At 29.6% G+C, this 25173-nt stretch overlaps 3 protein-coding genes across 9 annotated transcripts; 2 read left to right on the top strand and 1 right to left on the bottom strand.

Moving 5' to 3' along the window:
• Window positions 1-2095: 2095 nt before the first annotated feature.
• On the bottom strand, window positions 2096-4762 carry LOC124848990 (uncharacterized). 7 transcript variants are annotated; one of them, XM_088105989.1, is made up of 5 exons: window positions 4355-4762; window positions 4096-4267; window positions 3887-4003; window positions 3145-3385; window positions 2096-2946 (listed from the first exon to the last, which is right to left on the bottom strand). In XM_088105989.1, exons 1-3 carry the CDS (start codon window positions 4468-4470, stop codon window positions 3986-3988), a joined length of 306 nt encoding a protein of 101 aa, XP_087962115.1. In that variant the 5' UTR covers window positions 4471-4762; the 3' UTR covers window positions 2096-2946; window positions 3145-3385; window positions 3887-3985. The 7 variants fall into 7 exon arrangements, with proteins under 7 accessions (XP_087962115.1, XP_087962111.1, XP_087962110.1 ...); XM_088105985.1 differs by having other exon boundaries at window positions 2096-2902; XM_088105984.1 differs by lacking the exon at window positions 3887-4003 and having other exon boundaries at window positions 2096-2902.
• Window positions 4763-6456: 1694 nt separating this feature from the next.
• Window positions 6457-6783, top strand: LOC124848779 (uncharacterized). The gene has a single exon (XM_047326568.1). It carries the CDS (start codon window positions 6457-6459, stop codon window positions 6781-6783), a length of 327 nt encoding a protein of 108 aa, XP_047182524.1.
• A 15463-nt stretch (window positions 6784-22246) lies between these two features.
• On the top strand, window positions 22247-23201 carry LOC124848970 (uncharacterized). The gene has a single exon (XM_047326801.2). The coding sequence runs from the start codon at window positions 22336-22338 to the stop codon at window positions 22924-22926; it is 591 nt and encodes a 196-aa protein (XP_047182757.1). The 5' UTR covers window positions 22247-22335; the 3' UTR covers window positions 22927-23201.
• Window positions 23202-25173: the final 1972 nt, after the last annotated feature.

Genomic DNA, 25173 nt, shown 5'->3' with positions numbered 1-25173 from the left:
AAGTTAAAATTAATATATATATATATATATATATATATATATTAAAATATTTATCATCATTATATTGTGTTAGAATTATTTTATTTATCATGATTATATTGTGTTAGAATTATTTTATTTATCATGATTATATTGTGTCTAAAATTATTTTATTTATCATGATTTTATAATTATTTTATTTATCATGTATTTTGTATTAAATTTTCTTATATATAAAATGATAGAGATCTTTTAAGTCTTCAAAAAATATTTTACACAGATCTCAAATATATAAGTTTAAAATAAAATTTAAATCAATTATAGGTAAAAGATTGTATAAGTTAATTTTATTTCTTTTTATCCTAAAATGTTTTATAGAAAAAGTCGTATAACATTGTAATGGTCTTACATTTTTTTTATTTTTATACTTTCACTCCTAAAAGAATATTTTCTACAATAATACATATTTTCATATAACTATTTCACACTTCTTTTTAATTTTTTTAATTTTTTTTTCAACTATATATTATTAAAATATAATCTTTTACGTCTATCTTGTTTAAAAGTTAAGATCTTTTTTCTAATTTTTCCTTAAAAACTTCTTACCTAAATCTTAAACGCTCATGCAAACTGCACCAAAACACTCAGAATTCCAAAATCATTGTTGTAGTTGCTAATTATGCAGCAAAAAATTAAATGGCCTAAGACAAACCAAAGAAATCCGCACGGTGCAAAGCTGATGAAAAATTGAGAATCCAGACTTTTGAGCAACTCAACTACTATTTTTGAAGGTTGAAAAATCTCAATTTAGTCCCTCGTTATAAAAGTGTTTTACATTAGTCCTAACTTTTAAAATAGTGGGTCAGATTGGTCCCTTTCGTTAAATATAAGTTAACGAAATTAATGGATGATGATGTGACACAGCTTAAAGCTGATGTGTTAGATTGGTCTCTCGTTAGCTTTAAGTTGTGTCACATCATCATCCATTAATTTTGTTAACTTATATTTAACAGAAAGGACCAATCTGACCCACTATTTTAAAAGTTAGGACTAATTCAAAACACTTTTATAACGAGGAACTAAATTGAGATTTTTCAACCAAAGTGAGAACTAAATTGGCTATTAAACCATTTTTGAATTTTAATGGTAAATACAGATTGGCAACACAAACATGTATAAATGCATCAAATAAATTTGTCTCAAGCATTAGGATCAATGAATCTGGACAGACACAGTGTGCACATGATCAAACCAAAAGTGACATTTTATGCAGAATTTGAATCAGATTTGGATGAACTTAACCATTCATTTTGCAATTTTGTGATGAATATGAGTTGCAATCACTTTGGACATTTTCAAAAACATTAGACAAACGTGCACAATGCTTGAAACAACAAGAAATCTGGACAACAACAGATTACACTTACGAAATCACGTTTTATGCAGAATTTCAAAACAGAATGAACTGTTTTGTCAATTCTTTAGCTCATATGATCAAAGCTAGACAATGTCTTGTTGCTTTATATGATCAAGGAAGAGCTATCACTGCACTGGACACACTTAAAAACAGAAAAATAAAAGTTGGAGTAGATTAAAACTAATGGAACAGTGAAACACGACAATCACTAGCACATGACCGAACAAAACTGGAAAATGATGATTAGGCTAAATTGAAATTAAAATAAAGAAATGCACCGATTAAAATGATGGAAGAATACTAAGGAACGCGTGAATGCACTCAAACATCCACAGAAACAAAAAAAAAAATGGAATCAAACAGAAGTGCAAATAGAGAATACGAACTGCACAACACAAAAGTGAGAAAATTAAAGGAAAGAGCAACTTAGCTCTTTGGAGCGTGAATGGAACGGCTGGCTCTTGATGCCAAATGATGGAAGCAACTCCAGGAAATGCAGAAGAAGCTTCCCGAAGTAGAGAACTGGCAACGGATTGAATGAAATGCAGTGGAGTTTATGGACGCATGCAAGGTGTTTGTGAATATGCTGGAAGTGTTTTGGAGTGGCTGTTTGGTAGAGTTCTAGCTCAGCAAGCTTTCCAAAGGGGAAAGAAGCTAGAGGAGGTGCAAGATAACAATGCACAAGGGTGAACTTGAGAGTAAAAGTTGAAAATTGGCAACATTTCCTTACTTCAAATCAAGTTACATTTACAAGGGATGAAACTCTCTATTTATAGAAGAAGGAGAGCTTCTAAAACGTATTGTGCAAATTATTTTAAAGATGCACACGCTATAAAACAGATGGAGGAAGCTTGGGGAGCAAGCTATAGTTGCCAACTCAGCAAAGCATTTGAAGAAAATGGAGTTGCTGTCTTTGGGCGTTGACGTAGTGCAAAGGCCGTGGACACCAACCATCCATTTGTGCTTCTTTGGTTTTCTTACGTGGCAGCCTTTTGGAGTTGCATAGACATGGTTCCTCCCTTTTATTAATATTCTACAAAAGCAATGTAAAATTATTTAGCAAAGAGAAAGAAGACTTAGTAACTAATACTCCATAAAAGTAAGGTAGTGAATGCTCCCTCTTCCTCTTGGATTCTCTTGAACATGGCTCTTGTTAAAGGTCCTATGTTAAGCTTAGATGATCCTCCATCACCTAGGCTAGTCCAGAACTTCCTCTTAGCTAAACATCCACAATCCAGTTAATGTTATTAGTGTTTCCTTCATGCGATTTTTGTAGTTGAGCAACTTTGGCATGGTATGCAGCTGCTGCCACGGCAATCTTCACCCTCTGACCTTGAGGAAGCTCACAGGCTTCACTCATGGAAGCAAACCTTAGCTCAGATGGAGGAATGAAACAGTCCAAGGAGAGGCCAGGAACATTGAACGCAACCTCCTCAATCGTCCAAGCTTCTTCCATCCTGGTTTTAGTGTGGCTCATAGCAGTTTCCCCAAACCTGAAAAGCGTCACTACAGAACGACCCGAGTGAGCAATCATGATCCCCTCAACAGGCCTGTAATCATCAAGAAATCGTTTGGTGCAAAAGTATTCAAAAATGTAAACCACCTAGGCCCCGCTAGATAAATTTTTCCATAAACACCTATAAAAAAAGAAAATAACGTAAAATGATTTTACTTTCTCTGATAAATCATTTTTCCTTCTTATGTTCTTCTCCTACAAGTAACTAAATATAAATTTAACTAAGCAGTACCCTGAAACAGTACGGTTACAGCCTCAACTAAAGGGGGCGTCGCAAAGGCCGAACTGGCCCTTTGGCAGCGTGTGCACCGAGCCAAATGTATAAATGTTTTTTCCATTCAATTTTCCAAATGTATAAATGTTTTTTCCTGAACCTCTTAGCATCCTTTGTCACCCTCTCAAATTCCTCTATCACTCTCTCCATGTTAAACTCTTCCACTTTCTCCAACATCTTCACAGTGCTTCAACTGCAGCTATTACAGAAGAACAAAAGAATTAAGTTGTGACTCAGTCTTATCTCTTGGTAACACCATAAATGTTAGTCTTGAACAGTTTAAAAAAAGGAGGTACGGGGATAATAATAGCTATACAACATCAAGACATAAGCCCAGACGTAAGCATTAATCATAGCTATACAACACACTGAACAAAATATCACCTTATATTTGCATCTAATTCACAGTGACAATTTCACAATTTCAGCATTCAATACCACTAAACTTACTATTAGAGATGGCAGAGCTATTTAAAGACCAGATCATTTCTTGTGTCAAAAATATAAAGGAGAAGGTCTCATATTCATTCTGCTATTCTGTTACTTTCTTGCCTCATAATTTATTTGTCTCAGACCATTTCTTCATTCACGTTTTGTACCAGTCCAATCAACACAAGTAGGTTTGCATTTACAAGTTAACATTTTATTCATTAGACGACGAAATGAATTTAAAAGAAAACGTGAGAGTTTATATCATTACTTATTGGATGTTCCTATTTTCATCATCGAGAAAGAGCATGAAGTTGAAGGGAACAACGATTCTCGAATAAATCCTCTGAAAATGATTTGTTTTATGTGTCTAACTGGAATATATTTCCTGAACAAACCAAAGTTCACAAGAGAAATAAAAACCTAATGCATGCTGCGTTAAATTTGAATTGGAAAAGCAAGATAAGCACAAGAATTGACCTGTGCGACGAAGAGTGAGGAGAGGACCAATTTGTTGAGGAAAACTGTTGTTAGGTTAGCAGTTGGTGAGCGAGAAGCGATTGCAACATCGATGCCTTTCTCTTTGAGCGCTAACAATATGCCTTTGGTGTGAGGACACAGAGAGCGCATTTCATGCTTCGATCGACACTCACTGAATTTTCAACAAGATTGATTTCATATATTAGAGAGTATAAATGAAATTAGGTTAAGGATAAGAGGGTAGGAAGTAGGAATGAACCAGTAGAAAGGCCAAAGAGTGTAATCGAGATCGAAAACCACGAGCTTTGGCAGAATCTCAAACGCTTCGATTATCTGCAACGCCTCACCGTTCACCTTCTCCGTCTTCTCCTCCATCACTCTCTCTCTCTATATTTCTCTCTCTCCGTTGCAAAATAGAGACTTGTATGGATTATAGTATTCCATCCAAACTGAAATCATCTAAAACACAAATGCGAAGACCTTATAATGCATCCCAAATCATGAGCATCGTTGCATCTTGTTGTAAAAGAGACAAAGGGATAATAGAGAGAAAGGCACAAAAGAGAGAAATGAATCGATAAAAGGGTTTTAGGGTAGTGTATGAAAAATTTTACATCGGTTATAAGGATGATCCGGCATAGAAAAAAGTTTGTTTTCCAATATCATAATTTTGCCATAATGTTACCTGATATAGGTCTAACGGTATAAAAATGACTTTCTATGCTTCTTCTGACTGTAATAGCTATAAAAATCTTTATTATTTATTAAGAATTTGATATCGCGCTATTTTTTATATTTATTTTTAGTAGGTTTAATAGCCAATTTAGTCTTCACTTTGGTTGAAAAATCTCAATTTAGTCCCTCGTTATAAAAGTGTTTTGAATTAGTCCTAACTTTTAAAATAGTGGGTTGGTCCTTTCTGTTAAATATAAGTTAACAAAATTAATGGATGATGATGTGACACAACTTAAAGCTAACGAGGGACCAATCTAACACATCAGCTTTAAGCTGTGTCACATCATCATCCATTAATTTCGTTAACTTATATTTAACGAAAGGGACCAATCTGACCCACTATTTTAAAAGTTAGGACTAATGTAAAACACTTTTATAACGAGGGACTAAATTGAGATTTTTCAACCAAAGTGGGGACTAAATTGGCTATTAAACCTTTTTAGTATAATCGGTGTAAAAAAACTCATCTTATTTACAATATTATTATTACGTATACTTGATAGATTTTAACAGAGATAAAAAATTGATATAAAAAATCTATTTTGCACTGATGAGAGGTCGTTGAAACCAACATTACTCCAATTTACGGTAATTCCAGTGGCAGGGACGATTCTGATGTAGCTTGTTATTCGATACTTACTCCTCCACCTGCTGCACCCAGAATTCACAGTTTTAGTTATTACTTTTGGGTAACTTAAGGAGGTTCAGAAATATATGTTATTATGACCACCATAGGGTTGAAAGAACCAAGCACTTCGTATTAACACCTCTTCGGGTCTTGATTCTCAAATCCAGTCAACAGATGGATCTTTCATACGATAGTCCTGTAAAACATCTTACATAAGTCACTTTTGTTGTTGTGGTGTTCTATACCAAAGGATTTAAAGCTTTGCTCTTTATACATTTCACCATCTTATCTTGAAACCCAAGTAGACAACATTTATAACATTCTTATTTCTATCTCAACTATATTATCTGTCAGTAGTTTTCACATTATTTTCTCTCTCTTTTTTTTTGTATTTGATTATATTTTTAGTTTCTGAATTTTTTTAATGAATGCGACCTTAATTTCCAAATTTTTAAGAAAATATTTTATTCCCTCAAATTTATAAGATACAATTTTTTTCGCCTCTATGCAAAAAATATCCGACAATTATAAATATCAGGGAAAAGATGGCCCCATAGAAAAAGTGCTTATTTTTGTTGGGAACTTTACCGATGAGAGAACCCCCCCAACATGTTTTGACTTAAAGATGAGTACTTTATTGGAACATAGATGCATGTAGAAGAGAGGAGCTTGTTTTATGATCAGAGCATCTATCTACCTTAACTTCCACGACTTAGTATAAAGAAATTTATCAAGAAAAGGTTCTGAAACAATACAAACAAGAAAGTGTTCTCCCAAGGACAAATTGGTAAATGCCCTCAATGCTAATACTTGTCCGTAAATTACTGAAACAACCCTTTAGCTTACTAAAAAACAAAGGTCATGAATGTAATAAATGTATTGAATCTCCTTGAAAGGCTTGAGGATGAAGCACAACCTCTGATTAGCGAAGTCTAAAAAACATTCCAAAAAGACTATAAGCTTTGAATTCCATTCCCTCTTGGGCTTTGAACTATTCTATGGCATCGAAAGTTGCTCCTTCAATTCCAAAGTCCCAACCCCACATCAAACGTGCATGCTTGTGCTCTCCCACCACACACCCTGGCTCCTTCAGATGCAGCCTGCACAAGAGAAAGCCCCACAGAACTGTGCCCAGAAACCCTTCCAACAATTCTCATCTTTTCCACTCATCGCCTATGCCTTCAAAACCTCATTCTTTGAAGCCCTTTCTCCAACTACTTATTAAGCCCTCAAGCCATAATCTTCATAGGAGGAAGAATTTCCATCCAAAGCCTACTCGCTTTTCGTTGATGAATGGTAACAATGATGCAGTTCCTGTTTCTTGATCTCGATTCAGCTCTTTGGGTCTCTCCTATTTCCTGTTTCTACGAGTATATATAATTAACTTAACCTCTTGTTCTCTGTTCTTCTTTTCTTTCCGGAGGTTAAGAACACTATTATGGATATGCATGCATTCACAGGTTTTGAAATTCTGGGAAATGACAAGAAAACATTCAATAGAAACTGATGATTAGGTACATGCTGTGTTTTCTCCTGTTACATTTGTAGTTAGCAATAGTTTCTAGCAGCTTCTTTTATATAATTGTGTTTAATATTGAGATGATACATTTTAATTATTAGATTTATGTTTAATTCGATCTTATAAAATTAATTTAATAAAATATGATTTGTATATATATCAGCATATTATAATTTTATTTTGTTTTTAGTTGATATTGGATATCTTCTTTTCTGAATAAAATTTCATAGTCCAGAAAAGTTTTGCTATCCTAAGATTTTCAGGGTTACATAAACTGAACTAAGCGGGTGTTTGGGAAAATGTTTAGATTAAACATAACCCCGTTTTTCTTCCAATCCACCAATATAAATTAATTCCTTCTCTTGCTGCTCTGCGAAAAAAAGATTTTATCTTTAGAAAGTTCTAAATAGACTCAAACACGCATTAGGAAAAACTATTCATGTAGTTTGTTGAAACAACAAAACTACAAAAGTGAGCTCAATTGTTTTATAAGGTTCGTTGAATTGTTTTGAACCAAAACTATATGCTATGTTTTTTTTAATTACATCAAACTATTATATAAATAATAAGTATCATGTTTCATAAATATCCTATGCAGTTAAGTATTATAATACTTGGTAAATTATTTAAAATGCAAAATATTAATTTTTTTACTTCACTAATAACTTTACTAAAAGGGTGTTTTGCACATTTATTTTGAAATGATTCGATTTTAATTAGGTTTATCTAAAATTGATCAAATAAAACAGTATTATTTTAAAAACAAATGTAGAAGCCTACTTATTATAACGCCATAGAGTATGTTTGTGCATTACACAATTGTTTAAAATATTGAGTATAATTTAGTGCAGTTTCAAAAGTTGACTTTATTAGTAATTCAATTTGTAAAAATCAAATTATAACGGAAAAATTATTTAGTTTAAAAATACAATTCAAGTATAAAATAAGTTTCAATTCCGTTTAGTTCAGTTATTTTTTTCAATAAAAATCACTTAACTTTAGTTAATTTTGTTTAACTTTTAACTGATTTTTTTATTAGTTTTTATTGGAAAATTAAAATTGATCATTCAACACACTAAAATTACGTTATTTTAAAAAAAATAAAAAAAGTCACTTAATCCGTTCTTAGGTTTGTTGTTAATGAAACTTTATTTACATGTTAAAGTAAAATATTATATTATGGCACTACAAAGATACTATTAGTTACTAAACAATTGGGTAAATTACGTAGTGCCACAAATAAATAGATTATACTATACTAAGTCGATTCTAAGTTGAAACTAGAGTATACAAAATAAATTAAATTTATCATATCAAATTTAATGGCGTTTAAGTTGATATTAACTTTATTTAATTTTAATATTTATATTTTATTTAAGTTAATTAATCTAATTTGTTGTTAACCTCTACCACTTTTCTATATAAATATTAATATAAATATTTATAAAATTCTCTCTCCACTCTTTCTCTACACAAACATAGAAATTCCTTTTGATAAAGAAGGAAAACTTTCACCCACTAAGAGTTACTCTTAAAATTTTCACTTCAACCTACTTCTACTAGTAAGCCATTGATCAACATGTTGTGGTGCAACATACTAATTTTCTATCATAATCATATTATTTACATAATGAATTATAAAATAATTTAAAATATATTTAGAACACTAACTAAACTTATAAACATGATAATATATACTATTCTATTATACATTAAACATACTTTAATTATATTATAAAGTGATATATATTAGTGATCTTAGAAATTAAAAATCAATTTAAAACTTTTTAATAGAATAGTTGGTTTAGTTGACATTTTAGAATAAATTGGATCTTCAAAAGTTAAACCCTACTATATTATAAATTAACATCTATAATTTAAAAATCTAATAATATTATTGACTAATTATTGTTAGTATGGCAAACTATTATTTTTTTATAGGCTTCAATAAATAATATCGTTTTTATTCAATCTAATAGATATACTAAAGAGTACGATCCAATAAGGTTTATTAAGTTTCTTTATTATTAAAAAGTCATACTTATTCCCATAAAATAATTAATTTAGATAATTTGATATTATGGTTATTAATTATGATGAGATATCATTGTGTTATTATTTACTACTATATTATTATATAATTGAATTAAATATTATTCCAATGATCACACAAGTCCACTCAGGTTGATTCTATAAATATAATTTTTTTCAATAAATACTGATTTAATAATCACTCGTAGTCACTATATTTATAAATATACAAAATTTCTTACTGATTTAAGCACAGTAAATGTTTTTATAAATAAAAGCTCAGTAAATTTTTTTTTTTAAATAGATCCACTAGATCACTTAAGATTAAATATAATATAATAAAATTCACGATTGATAAGTATCATCATAACTACCTAGATGTCAAAATTTATTTGGAAGATGTTGATGGAGTATTAAATAATTTAGAAAGAAAGATCATATTTGGTAAAAAAAGAAAAAAATTTGTCTCTTTAACAACTATTTTACAACAGGTGATTGGTCTGTTTCAAATATACGGATCAATAAAATAGTGATACATAGTCAATTATCAAAAATAATCTATGGTCTTAAAAGGAATTGCTAAGGAATTATTTATCAGAATGCAACTATGAGCACTTTGATTGTTTCGTCACATCTCTCTTTTTCTTGACACAACAAAATCATGAAACCCTAAACTTGAAATATTCTACCAACCTAAAACCTAGTCATGTGTCAAGAATCTTTCATTTTCTTCCTGACACATGAAAACCCTTCCAATATTTTTCTGTTCTATTATTCTAGTATTTTTGCTTCGCTGGTTTAATCTGTTTCACATTAAACTTTACCCTACCACGATAGCTGCTGAATTAGCCTACACAAGAATATTTTATTAAGAGAAGAAAAGAGTAAAACAAGGGGAAACGAACAGCAATCACAGATGGCATTTAAAATTGGTTCATGTTGGTAACGTCGTTGAGGATATTAACTACTAATTAATATTTAATTGCACACGTCAATTAACAATATTAGTAAAAAATTATTTACTTTCCTTAAAACAAAGCGAAGGTCAATTTTATATAGTGACTCAAGCTCTATATAATATCAATGTAGAAGTTCCTTCAGTTTATTCCTTTTCAAGCACATAGAATATATAGAAAATATGCAAGATAATTAGATGCAGGCGAATAATGTACACAAAATTTAGATAGGATCCAAGATATTGTTACACTTATAATATTTGTTTTGTACTATCTTCCAATGCCAACTTGCACAGAAATTTAATATAATGGTTTTGTTCATTGTGGAAGAAAATAACAACATCATGTGAAAACTTTCTGTATATAAACTCATGATATTTGAATGATTATATGTAAATGGCTTTTCTCATACATGAAAAGAATTGATATCAATTATTAAGTGCATTTATCTCACACTATTAAAAAGGAAGTACACATTATTTATGACATTTTATATTGTACCTTATTTCTTAACTTATATTGAGCACGTGTTATCAAAACACATTATTTCATTCACTTACTGAGTCAATCTAACCTAATTCACTTGTTAGTGAGTCGAAAAAAATTTGAACCCAACTCGGTTCACCATGGGTTGGTAAGTTAAATAAGTTGACTCACTTATTTACAAGTTTTTTTTTTCAATTGAAAAAAAAATAACAAAGTTTTTTCTAATTCAAATCTAAATAAATTTCAATATAAAATAATGTTAAATTTCAAAGACAATTCAATATAAAAAAATACAATACAGTATAAAATCATTTTAAACTCCAAATATAATTCAAAAACAAAATTAGGTGGATTAGCGAGTCAACCCGACTCACCACGAGTTCAACTTAGGCGAGTCGGGTTCTTAGTGTGTTGGGCTCAAAATTGACTCAACTCGTATCAAAATTTCAATATTTTTTCAACCCAATTCGACCCAAACCTGTAGTGGACCAAGTTGACTCACGAATTTTAATTCATTTTCACATCGCTAACAAGAATAAAAGAAAACTCGATTGGACATAGAGATTATAGCCTCAAGTTAAATCAAGTAATTTTGTACCATGAAGAAATACAATACTACCATAATTGCAATAAAGATATCTCGAACATATTTATTTACAACCGTCAAAATATGAACACTCCGTGTATAAATTACAAGTACTATTCTTATCTAAGAAAACTTTTCCAGCATATATTATCTGAATTATAGTATTCATAAAAGTGAGAGTGAGAAACTCTTAATATCTTTTACCATTGTGAAACAAACAATTGTAATAAAAATGTATTGTACATCCCTTTGTAATATCTAATTTTAATTTAGGCACTAATTTAGACACTAATTTTGCATTGTAGCTTAGTGTCACTGTTTTACTTATCATTCATCACTCATTGAGTATATCTGTATGATTTCGGAAAAATAGATTTAGTGACACTTTATACTCAAGGTTTCAAGATGAAGTTTCAAAAAGCTAATTTCCCATTTACTTATTTATTTCTTTTGGACATGTATATATTATGTATATCACAATTGAGTTAAAATTTGTTACCACCTTGGTCTTAAGTATCTTTTATATACTTATAATTTTAGTCTTAGATATCTTTTATATAATTGTGTTATACTAGACTATGTTGAGAAATAGTTATATGTATTAATAATAGACACATTATGTAGACTCTTTGATTGTCATAAATCATGTTATTCATATATGGTATTATGATGTTATGATGTTACAACCTATTATAATTATTACAATTGAAGTGTTTCTTTTTTGCAATATTATAATAGGAAATGGGTACTTAAGTTTTTCACAGCTCTTTCGTCTCCAATATGATAATCAGGGCAAACTTGGTCATTAAGTTAAACACTTTGACCACCAACTAGTGGTAGAAAGTAATGCCTTCGATAAGCGGATGTATCAGCTATTAACAAAAGGAAAAAGCTTAAAAATAGAGGGATAATAGAGAAAAGAAGGATATTTAAATATTTGTGAGAATGCAAGGAAGAACAAGAGTGTTCAAATGTGAAACTGTGTAAAACAAGAGTCCATATCGTAATTTATTATCTACAACCTAATAAGTGGGTCCCAGAACCGCTCCCTGAACCTAACAATGGTTCACCATTCCTTTGGAAAGAAGTTAATAAGAACAAACAATTAAAAACTGCTTCTAATTGTCTATTTTTCCTTTTACAAAAGTGTCAACTCATCATGAGCATGTTTTTACTTTTATATATATATATATATATATATATATATATATATATATATATATATATATATATATATATATATATATATATATATATATATATATATATATATATATATATATATATATATATATATGAGCTAGGTGTAGAAGCTCTATCATATAATTTTTTGGGTTAAATATGTTTTTAGTCCCTAAACTATTGACCATTTCTGGTTTTCGTCCCTCTTCCAAAGTAAGGTACAATTTAGTCCTCAATCTTTAAAAAACGTTCGTTTTAGTCGAAAAAACGAACGTTTTGAGGACTAAAACGAGGACTAAAAACAAAATTTTGAGGACTAAAACGAACGTTTTTCTAAAGAATGAGGACCAAATTGTACCTTACTTTGGAATAGGGACGAAAACCAGAAACGGCCAATAGTTTAGGGACTAAAAACATATTTAACCCTAATTTTTTCAATATTTTAACTTTGTAGAACATGATTTAATAACCTTTATTCTTTTGTTTAGAGATTATATTAGGAAATACAAAATTAAGGGGAAAGAATAATACCAACGAGTAGTTAAGGCTAATATAGAAAAAATAATGCATTGTACGAAATATTTATTATTTTACAAAGAAAGGTTTTAAAGAAATTAAAAATATTAAACAATAACACAATGTATCAGAAACTAAATTATTATACCAGTAATGTATTTTATCATCCTCTATAATGTTCTATTTTATAATAATGATACTAGTATAGTAAAGAAAAGTAGATCATTAAGTGATCCACTCAACTTTTTAAACTATGCAATGAAGCTATTTTAAATTGGAGATTTAGTTAAATATTAGTTGAAGGAATCGCTCATAAAGTTTTCCCACACAAATAATCACTTGATGACTTGGATTGTTGTGTAAGCAATTCTTTAATTTTTAATTGAATGAAAAACACACACAGGATCTTGAATTTTCATGATATTCACTATTCTCTCATACACACTAGAAAAGAACTTATCTGAATCCATTGTATAGTTTTTTTTCTTGTCAATGTTCTCTCTTCTCTTACTCCTCTTTAATGCTTTCTTGATGATATAGAAATTCTGAGGGATGTCATAGTTTCTTTTCTTTTCAGAGAACGTAACATTTCTTTCTCTCTTTTTAGAAACTTAACCTGTCAACCGTAGTCAAACATTTTTTAATCAACTTTAATAAAATACCAAAATGTTCTTTATTGAAGTGAGAAGAGAGTAATTAATTTTAATAACTCTAAAATAATCTCTATAACTTTAATACATTATATTCTAATAATCATCACATTAGAATCTGTACATCAAAATTATACTTTAAATTACATGAACCAATCTTAAATATTAATATAATTTAACGTTGTGGCTAAAGAAACATAAATCGACACTTGTTTCATTTTTAAATGATACCTTCAACTTGTGAGGGAGAAATATGACACTTATGCCACATAATATCAACGTAGAATTACTTGGAATTACTCCTATTTTTCTATTCTCAAATTTACCGCTTTATATATTGACAAATCAAACATGCAATATATATATGTGCATAAAGTATTAAGTCATTTTTCTTGTAATATATTTTATTGTCTATCACTTTGTTTGAGAATCTAAGATCACAATCATATATATTACATGTTTGATTTGTGCAATATTTAAAGTGGGTGCACATTCTGTTACTCTGTATGTAGATAGCTTAATAATTAATAATAATGAGTAATTAATTAATGAAAGCTTCGATTATTAGTGGTCCATTAGTGTTGTCTGACATTCATTCAGGTGCAGATGGGAGTTGTATAAAATAAGTGAACAACCTTTAATTTAAAGAGCATTTTGCGACAAGATTGGAGCAAAGTTCTTTGTAAAGATGGGCATATCCCAAACATCATAGAACAAATGTTTTAGGGAATTAATGATGTGCATGTGTATGGTATATAAAAGGTCATGGATTTGGTTTTGATTAATTTGGTCGAAAGGCACTCTAAATAATTGGTGATTTTAGTTTGGTATTGAAAGTGGATGCAAAGAACCTAATCATAATAATTGATTAGTGATCACCACCCTCATACGCAACAAGCTTTTTGGATCTTTTCAATATCTGCTTAAATGAACACATTTCATCAGAAACCATTTGTTTGTTCAATTGTTTTTAATTTGTGTGAGACACATATTAAAGACATTTGGGATAAAAAGATTTTTCATTGGGAATGGACGAACCTTATTGAAGTGCTTTTGGCCCCTCTCTCTTTTTTTTTTCTTCTCACTTTATTTCGTCTAGCAACTTACAAATAGTTTTCAGTTTGAATAAACTTTAAAAAAATCAAATGCTTTGTTCGGTCATATGATAAAATCATTTTTATGAAAAGTTTGAGTTTTTAAAGCAAATGTGAATGTAGATAACTTCTCAGACAAAAAAACAACATCTAGGACAGAATATAGAACACAAAAACAGAAAGACCTATTAAGACTTTTGGTTCCATATTTAGGTGACTTACACCATATTTAAAAACTCTTTTACACATTTTATTTTATTTTATGTAAGCAGTAAACCAAATGATAATTAGATTTTATAGAAAATCATATTTTTGTCTCATTTTTTATCTTTATCATTTTTTTACGTATTTCAATAAATTCTGTTATGTATAACTCATTTTTATATCTATGTTTCCTTACTACTTTTAAATTTGAGTTTTATATTCGCAATTAAGTGAAGTATAATAGTTCCCATTTCAATAATATATATATATATTATTCCAATGCATGTTACTTAGTTCAACTTATATTTACGGTGTGGTTTATTCAAAATATTAGACTTCATTGATTATGTAATTTTATAAACAAATTAAAAATAATAATTTATTACCCGTTTTGTTTATTGAGAATTTAGCTTAATACTTGTTCAAATTTGTTAACAATAAAGATATTAGACTTTTGTAAAGATCTGAAAAAAACAATAAAGACTTTGAGACAAAAAAGTCTGATTGGGTTACAGCATTGATTTCCTTTACATTAGATTCTGCTTAGAGAATATTAGGTTACAAATTTGATACACTCAAATAGGACATAAATTTGAAGAGAAAAAAAACATTTGAATCTTTGTATTTCATCAACGTCCAAGCATTTAATTGTGCCAAAGTAAAAAATTTCTCTACATCCATTTTTTTCAATCATATTAATAGGATTTCACATGTTGGAAATAATAGAAGCTGAAAAGGACTTCCCAATGTTTTCCTTTGTTGCTCAAAGACAATAAATATAATTGTTAGAAATGCATGTCTAACAGACTATATTACACTGAACAATGTCAAGAATAAGTGAGTTGCATAAAAGACATTATGTTTTCAATCCTTTCCTCTTCAAATTTTCCTTATTGCTATTTTATTCAACATTGGAGATGTATATATTGAGAAGTTATGAAAATTAATAAATGGTGGATACGAAACATGAGTAAGGAGAACTGGATAAGAAAGTACATGATTGGGTGGGGATGAAACTTTGACAGGTTGTGAAGAAAGGAGAAAAAACTTGACCACTAAATTCTAAAGGATAAATCAATTTTCAGTGCACTTTAAGTTCACGAGTAAAATAGGAGATGGAGAACCAATTTCACTAAGCAACATGCTTAATTTGACTTATTTTCATTTTTCATTTTTTCAATTTTAATCTAAATATATATTAAGTTAAATTCAACTCATGAATTTTTTTTTACTTAAATTATTTTTGAGAAAAACCTTTGAAACATTCTAGAAGGTGATCAATGAAACTCCGTGACTAATTCTATTATTTTTATATATAATAAATATCTAATAGTACATTTTTGAGTCTAGATGCAGGGTATAATAATAGAAGTAATAAAATGGTGTGATGATAAAAAGAACGTGTGGATAGTAATGAGGTTGAGATTGAGAACACAGTCAGAGTTGCATGGAAGCTACGTGTCTGTTCTTGTTTTCTAGTTATTTTTCTTCAATTGAGAATCTTTCGAGGAAGAAAAGGTGGTTCCTATATGTGTCTGAAAAGCAGGTGCCTAACCTGGGTGCATATGTGTGAGTCATTTTCTTGACTGGTCCCATTCAGCAACTCACTAGTTTAGTTACTTTCCTTTGGGCATGCAACCAATTCATTATTAACTCAAGAAATTAAGAGCCACCCATGTGTTTTCCTTACATTCAACCATGCAACAAAAGTTGGATAATCAACTTTACATGTCTATTAATTCCACATGCTTTTAAACTTTTGGTTAAAACAAATAAGCAAATTTTAAATACACATACTTAAGTATAATATCAGAAAGAGTAATGTAGGGCAAATATTAATGTTTCACTCACACAAACAATTCTTTGCTAAATAACCCACAACAAAAATAAAATAAGATAAAATTCACTCTAATATCTTGTTTAATAATTTTATTATTTTAATATAATCAAAATAGTAACGATAATAGTAAAAATAATTAATTATTAAAAAAAACATTAAATAACGATAAAAAAAATAATTAAATTACGACCAAATTTTAGAAAAGAAAAATAATTAGTTATTATAGTGATTAATTTATATATCAATTTATAAATTAAAAATTATTGACATTCTTATTTTGAATAAAAAAATTATAATTAATACGTTTTTAGAATTTAAATTCTAATCTTACTTATATATTAATGAATTAACTCTAATTTGTTGTTTTAGAAACTAATTTAGATACTAATTTTTAAATAATTGATATTAGAAACCGATTTAAATTTAAATTTATAAATTAATTATAATTTTTATTTATAATAATTTATAATTTAGATTGAGTTTATAAATTAATATTTAAATTAAGGTTTAATAGCCAATTTAGTCCTCACTTTGGTTGAAAAATCTCAATTTAGTCCCTCGTTATAAAAGTGTTTTGAATTAGTCCTAACTTTTAAAATAGTGGGTCAGATTGGTCCTTTCTGTTAAATATAAGTTAACAAAATTAATGGATGATGATGTGACACAACTTAAAGCTAACGAGGGACCAATCTAACACATCAGCTTTAAGCTGTGTCACATCATCATCCATTAATTTCGTTAACTTATATTTAACGAAAGGGACCAATCTGACCCACTATTTTAAAAGTTAGGACTAATGTAAAACACTTTTATAACGAGGGACTAAATTGAGATTTTTCAACCAAAGTGGGGACTAAATTGGCTATTAAACCTTAAATTAATGAGTAATTAATTATTTTTCTCTTTAAAGTTATTTGTTGGTTAATGATTTTTTTAAGGTATAACCCTAAATATAACAATACCTAGAATAAAAAATTTACACGCAATGATGATGTATAATAATGATGATATTTTAATATATTAAATAAAAAGATCAAAAGTATTTGAACATTTTATTATAATTTGATAAAATAATTACCATATCTTATATGGTCATGTGTTACTTGTCAAACCGTCTTTAAATATCTTTCTTTTTTTTATAATTTTAGTGTATAATGATTAAGAATTTTATGAATTTCTTATTACTAAATAATACTGTTGATATTATAAATGAAATTAATTTTAGATATCATATAACTAATTATAAAAAAGCAATAGTACCCAAATTTGTAACTATATGTTTAAGGAATCTTCTGAATTTTTTATATGCAATAATATGAAGAAAAAAAATATAATTTTAAGGAATATAATATTTTTTTATAATTTTCCAAACTGACTTGTGTTACTTTATATCACTTTACTTTAGTAATTAAATATCTCCATTTTTTTAAAGTTAATACGAAGAAAATTATATTTGATTCATTAGCATTGTAAAATTCATTCTAAAAAAATTACTAATTACGAACTACGAATAAAAATTTATAAAATTCATTCTAAATAAATAAATAATTCTTAATGGAAAACAGAAATTTCGTACATAACAAATAATAAATATTTTTTTTAATAGAAATTTATGTAAGATATGATAACTTTTATAATTCATAATTCAGTTAGATAACAAAATTTATAAAAAAATCAAGAAAGTGTTTTTAGTATTTTATCAAACAATTGATATAAAAAAGATTAATATATAGTATTTACAATTTTCAAGATTAAATTCTATATATTCATTTTATTTTTATATATTTATAATTATCTTAATTTCAAATTCAAGTCAAAATTAACGTATAAAATTACTTAAATCCTATACTTAGTTATTTTGAACGTATGATAACTCATGAAGCTCTAATTTCTTGAATCATCAACAAGTAATAATGCATTAAGTTCATGTGTTTTAAGATTACTAACGATTATCCTTAAATAACACATTAGATATTTAATTTTAGTTATAAGTTCAAAATATATTTTCTAATACTTCAAGAACCAAGTATTAAGATATGAATTGTCAAATCAAAACAAGTATTAAGCATAGAAGTCAAATACTAACATTGAAATAGAAAAGCATATGTATTATCACAAAATACACAAGATTCAATTTATTACATCTAATCTCAATAATGGGTTTAGTTCTCCACGATAGAGAATATAAGATTTACAGATATAATAGATAGGGAAGAAATGAAAATCAAAGAGAAGATGCAAGCTCTCTCCCAAGGTTTTTGATAGCTCTTCCATGCTCCAATTGTGTCTCCCTTTTGCATCAACACCTTAAATTTGTAAATCATCTCCCTCATCAACTCCAAAAGAGAGAAAATCCTAAGGATGAAGATTGAAGATCAAAGGAAGAGTGTGAGAGCTTCCCAACACTCCAAACAACCTCTAAGGGTCTCTCTAGGTTACTCTAGATGGAGAGAAATTTAGGAAGGAAGATATTCAATGATGTCACCGCCCGATGTCATCTCAATATTTCTTAGCGCCTACATTACCGCCTAATACCACTGGCCACTGCTCGACCACTACCCAGACCTTTGATGCTTTGTAGCTAAATTTTCTCTCTGGCTTTGTAACATTGGGCGCGAATATTTGCTTCAAAATCAATCTTTTCTTGTCTAATCATACTTCTTTGATGTCTATCTTGTTATCCCCCACTATAAATGCTTCTTATTAACTTATTTAACACATACTACAAGAAAATTTAGATTTACATACGAATTTTGATCCCTTTTTTTATACTGGACACAAAATAGTGTGTAGTTTGGTTCACATATGAAACCCTTTAGTGCATTGTTAGGAGATCTTGATTGAGCTACTGGTGTTGCGATTAGTGAAGATTTAAAGGGCTTTTAAGATATGTTTCCTTTTATGCATTTTTTGTTTCAAAATATAATTTTAATTGTTAGGATCCTTAGTATATATCTCAACCTTTTTTTTCACGTTAGAATAATGTTAGAAATCCTACAATGTTCACTTGTTGATTATTGTTTATAAACTTGTTCACTTGTTCATTATTGTAGAGTAAATAACAGTGACAAAACAGATATCTACAATGTTATCTGTTTTTTCATTTGTATATGAGTAGTTTTTTCATTTTATATAAACCTTTTTTGTGCCTTTGGGCTATATTTTCCATTAAAGTAATTTGCATCATCATGAGAAAAGTTCAATGCATTGGATATATACAACTCTTAAGAGTCTATTATGAATATCATTTTGAGCATGTAAGTTGTTAACCTTAACAGAAGTGTGGTGTGATCTTTAGAAGCAAGACCCCTCTCATGTAGCTTTTCTAAGTAATTTGTTAGGTTGTAGGCATTTTGTAGCATCCAAAAAGTTTTTCATAACATAATAAGATTCAAGTTTGTCATTGCTTCATTATAGTATATTGATAAATGGATGATCTCAACGTTTCCTTAACATTTCAGCACTAACAACATCTGCTTGTTGAGTCTATACAAGATTAATTGGAAAAACATATAGGTTTATCTTGATTAACATGGTTAACTTTTATGGTTAGGAATAATTAATGTAAATTATTTTACTTTCATTTCATAATTTTGGATAGTCTTAGACAGTCATAAACACTATAAATCAGGACACTGCAAAACTATAAAACTTGTCTCTACATAAACTGTAACTTTTAGAATCACTTACAACCAAATTCGATTATATTGTGACCACCATTAGTCCCCTATTGTACCATTAAACACATTAGTAAGGAAATCTAGTAAAATGTTCATATACTGAAGACAAGATGAACTCAAATCAACAGTACAATAAAAATGCACATGAGCATGTTACAATAGCATATTATTAGAGCAAATAACCATGAGGATGATCACATTCAACATCAGAATTTTACATGTAATATCCATTTTTGCCATAGCACATAATGATTAACACTTACTACAAAGCAGAATCAAGAAAAGCAAAAGCAAAGATGCTTACATTACGAGTCAATATTAAAGACTGAAGTCTTAAATTAAATGAGTCAATATTATGAGTCTAAACTCATACATGGTTCATATCTAAGTTCGAATTTGAATATCATATGATTCAATCAACGGAATGAAAAGTTAGTAAAGAGTTTTTATATATTTCTTTTATAAAAAGAATGGACTATAACGATTGTAACGTCATACTAACAAGAAATTTTTTTGTGATTTATAGAAATTAGAGTTGAGTTAAGATAGTCATACTAACATTTATTTCTAATAGGTCATCCAACTAGTTGATAGAAAAAAATTAAATAAAAAATTAAATTCTTTGAATTAAGAAAGAGAAGAACTGAAGACTAAATAATAAAAAAAATCTGTCACGTACTCTACAATCACTTTTCTTCTTTATCGTCCACTTCTTTTAATATAAATAATTCAAAAAAAAAATCACTTTCTCCTTCTCATTCCTCAATTTAAACAAAGGATTAAAGACATTTAATGTGCTATGATTTGGCCGGTTAATTTTTTAGAAACACAATTAGTCTTGATGAATTAAACATAAAATTTTAACAACTATTAATGAATATTATTCCGTGTGAGCCAAACTCCAAGTATAAACAATTTCTGTAACATAATCAAAACATAAATGATCCTTGATTAATACTTTTATAAACTTTTATAAAGATTGACCTAAAATTAATTCTAACAGTATTTTTTAAATTTTATTAATTCAGTCTCTAATTAAAAAACAAATAAAATAGGTGAACTTTTATTTTATCATGGGCGAGCCCACAGTTTTGCAACTGATGAACAGAAACCTGTTGGCTGTCAGAACCAAAGTTAGTGTCAGTTTTACCTCACACCAATGCTACTTTCAAATTTAACTTTTGCATTCAAGTCCCTGCACTTTGCACATTTCCTCTTTTACGCTATTCATCAATAAAAATTACATTTGTATATTTAAAAGATTTTTTTAGATACAAAAGAACCATAATTTATATAAAATGGTTAGTTCTGAAAAAATGCCAATAATTAGGTATATATTTAAATATGTTTCTTCACAAATATTTATAGAAGAAAAATATAATTTTCTTTTGACTTATTTCTTTATAATTAAGTTAAAATTATTATATATATATATATATATATATAAATAAATTTAAAATAAAATTTAAATCAGCTATATGTAAAAAATTAAGTTAATTTTATTCCTTTTTATCCTAAAATTTATGGGAATCCTTTTTATCCTAAAATTTATGGGAAAAGTCGCAAAAGAACAACCTTATTAATGGTCTTAGAGTTTATTTTATTTAAATATTATTAAAATAATATTTCTAACATTATTAAAATATAATGTTTAAGAATAGAATTCTGTACTTTAATATCAATTATTGACAGTAATTTTTTAATAAAAAGTTTCTAAAGATACAAAAGTAAAATAAAATAGGTTTTTAATAAACTAAAATTAGTATAAATTTAAATTAACTTACGTAAAAGATAAAAAAATCAGATAAATTAAAAAGAAATAAAGTTTTTTTTTCTATTTTTTTAAATATAAAACAGTGTTTTGTCCTACATGTTTGAAGAAAGAGACTCATATTTTGCAGTAATAATAAGTAAGGGTTAGAAACGAAAATACGTAAAAGTAAAACCTCAATAAAAAAAAATGAAAACGTCGTCATCTTCCAACTCTGCCCTTTCCATGAAACTCCTATATAAACATTGTTTGAGTAAAGTAAGGTTTGCAAAACCAGAGGGTCCATCCCTTCTCTCTTCCAGAAAACCCAAAACCAAACCATTACTTTGCTTCTCTCTCTACATTCACTTTCTCACTCTAAAATGGCGGCAGCTTCTAGAAAATCAAGCGGTCCTGTCCTCCGAACGCTCTCGCCAGTCGGCAGATTTCGAAGTTCCCGGCCACCGTCCGCGTCTTATTCTTCCACCGCCCTCGCCTCTTCAACTTCAACCCTCTCCACACGCTCCACCACCTTCTTCCACCGCTCCAGGTCTCCCACACGTGTCAATTTATGCGGTTCTTCCGCTTCTGCTCGTTTCAGTTCAATCTCCCCGAACCGTTCCATTTCGGTCGCCGGCACCAGCGCTGGCGAGGCGGCCAAACGGCAGAGTCACCACCAGAAGCGGACCTGCATGTGCTCGCCGTCGACGCATCCTGGCTCGTTCCGGTGCAGCCTCCACAAGAACTTCGGCTCTCGCCCGGCCCCACCACAGTATGCGCCGAATCGGTTCAACGTGCGGCGGTCTGCGATGACGAACTCGCTCGTGAAAAACCGCGGTGTGGAAGGCGACCTCGTTAAGAGAGCCTTGGCGTCGCTGATCCGGCCATCGTCGCACCAGCAGCGCCGCCGCGGCGACTTCCGGAAACAACCGAGCAGGCTGTCTCTCATGTCCAAAGCGGAAGAACATTCGTGAACGAATTCTTCAATTTTGTCAACTCGCCGATTCGCCGGAACAGATTCAGATTTGCCGGCTTGGTGAAACGGTTCGGAACGGATTAAGTTTTTTTGTTACTTCTAGATCCGATACCCATGAGATCGTTCTTTGTTCGTGTACATAATCTGAAATTAGAATATACCAAAGTAATAAACGTAAAATAGAACACCAGTGAAATATTAGTCCGTGGTTGCCATTAATGGCTATGCTTCAAGTTCTGATCCTAATTTCATCAAAAACAATTTTGTTTATAATCATTAGTTAAACACTTCTGAATTATATCAACTCCTCCTCGGTCTAACTCTACATTGGAAGTTGTTGTGGTTTTCACTAAGTTCAACAATAACGTCACAAACAAGGACTAGCTAATGAATATAAAATGAAGAATACAATCAATTAATACTTAACAAAGATAAGTGAAAAGATGACTATCATAAATGAATTTTTACTCTCTTCTCTTTTGCTTCAGCTTGATATTTAGTTTCATTTTAGCTTTAGTCTTTGTCAGAATTAGTAAAAGCTTTTAAACTTAAGCTTTTGTTTAAGGATCCACTCAAAAGAATTTACTCAAAATTTAAGAATTTGTCATGTCAATAAGGCTTAAAGGTTTTAGACGTTTGTTATTTTGAGCTTTTAACATCATATTCTGATTCGGTGTCTTTATTGATAACGTCGTCGGATCTATAGAGTCTAACGTCTTTAGACGTCGGATTACACTAAAACCGACATATAAGGGTCCTATAGACGTCGGACATGGCATTAACTGACTGTATCTCGTGTCTTTGGATAGCGTAGTAGCACATTCTTTCTTGTTTCCTCATAAGAAAAGCTTGCGTCTTTTAGATCTTTTATGACATTTCAACTGAAAACAGAATCTGAGTCCTTGCCTAGTTCCATTCCAACCGCCAATGAAAAAGAATATGTGACATGAGAACTAGGCAATGACCCAGGTTTGGTTTTGGGTTGAAATGTTATAAGAGATCCAAAAGACGCAAGTTTTTCTTACGAGAAAATTAGCAAAGGGAGAAGGTGCTACTACGCTACCAAAAAACACGAGAAAAATGGCATCAAAACACAACGAAAACTCATTTTAATCGGTTAAAATGAAAGATAATTCATCAAAAACTAATTTAATCGGAGTAAAAGTAAGTTTAAACGGTTCAAAAGAGATAAAACGCACTTGGAAGTGCAATGCTGCAGAGAGAAAAGACGAGGAGGAAGACGATGAAGTGAGCGTAACCGCAGGTTCGCGATTTCTGATTTAACAGGAATCAAGACGTCGGTGTCCCCCGTGCCCGACGTCTAGACGTCGGACCCCATGAACCGACGTCGCCAAAACCAACTTATTTATCAAAATATCACCAGTCAATTTTTTATGTGTAAAGAGTGACATTAAAGACTATTTCTGCACTAATGTATCGAAGATTTCACATGAATTCTGCAATATTACATGTGAATGTAAAACATTTTCTATAGATCTGTTTTGAGATATGACAGATATAGAAGTTTTAGTTCTTTTTTATCCAATGATTTTAATCTCTATAAACATTTTAGTGTCTCGAGTATCTTTCGTATCAAATTCTCTGTCTTCAGTGTCGTCTTTACTTTTATAATTTCAAACTTACTTGCTATTAGAACGATATCAACATATATGTGAAGTACTTTTTTACTATAAATTTGAGATAAATACAATTATATTTACTTCTCATGAAATCAACACAAGCAATGGATTCATAAAAATAATTTTTCATTGCTTTGGGTTGTTTCAAATTATATAGGATCTTTTTAGTTTACAATTTTATTTTTTTTATTTTCTACCTAAATTTATTTTCTTTTACAACATCAAACAATGTCAGCAAGAAGTATCAGACATATATTATGAAGAAGCGAGAAAGAGCCACACTGCCATATCATTTACAAACAACCATATTGTTCGTGACAAGCATGAAATGTAATTCCTTCAATTCGAAAAGAATGGAAATGACCTAGTCAGATGACTATGTTGTAGAGCCTAACAATAAAAACTCTTATACAAACATTAGTCTTCAAACAAGTCAAGTAGAATAAATGTTGTCTCAGAAGTGCTTTGTAATAGATACTGACACAAATACCAATTATAAACATGTAAAAGCACTTTTTGATATTTTACTGACACATAGTTAAGTGCAGAGACTGGCATGTGTTTCAACCACCTCAAAGTAAGTTTGAAAATATCAATAGAAAGTA

The sequence above is a fragment of the Vigna umbellata genome, chromosome 2 (genome assembly GCF_029865625.1).
Source record: "Vigna umbellata cultivar VRB3 chromosome 2, Vumbellata_1.0, whole genome shotgun sequence".
Classification (NCBI taxonomy): Eukaryota; Viridiplantae; Streptophyta; class Magnoliopsida; order Fabales; family Fabaceae; genus Vigna; species Vigna umbellata.
The sequence above is the reverse complement of the archived record's forward strand: the minus strand, read 5'-3'. Positions and strand labels throughout refer to the sequence as shown.

What these genes read in the sequence shown, in the direction of transcription:
- LOC124848779 (XM_047326568.1), top strand. Translation starts at nt 6,457, where the DNA reads ATGGCATCGAAAGTTGCTCCTTCAATTCCAAAGTCCCAACCCCACATC.
- LOC124848970 (XM_047326801.2), top strand. Translation starts at nt 22,336, where the DNA reads ATGGCGGCAGCTTCTAGAAAATCAAGCGGTCCTGTCCTCCGAACGCTC.
- LOC124848990 (XM_088105985.1), bottom strand. Translation starts at nt 3,250, where the DNA reads ATGGAAAAAACATTTATACATTTGGCTCGGTGCACACGCTGCCAAAGG. An exon ending in TGTAACCGTACTGTTTCAGG is followed by an intron (nt 2,903 to 3,144) that starts GTACTGCTTAGT and finishes GTCGTTCTGTAG; the next exon opens with TGACGCTTTTCAGGTTTGGG.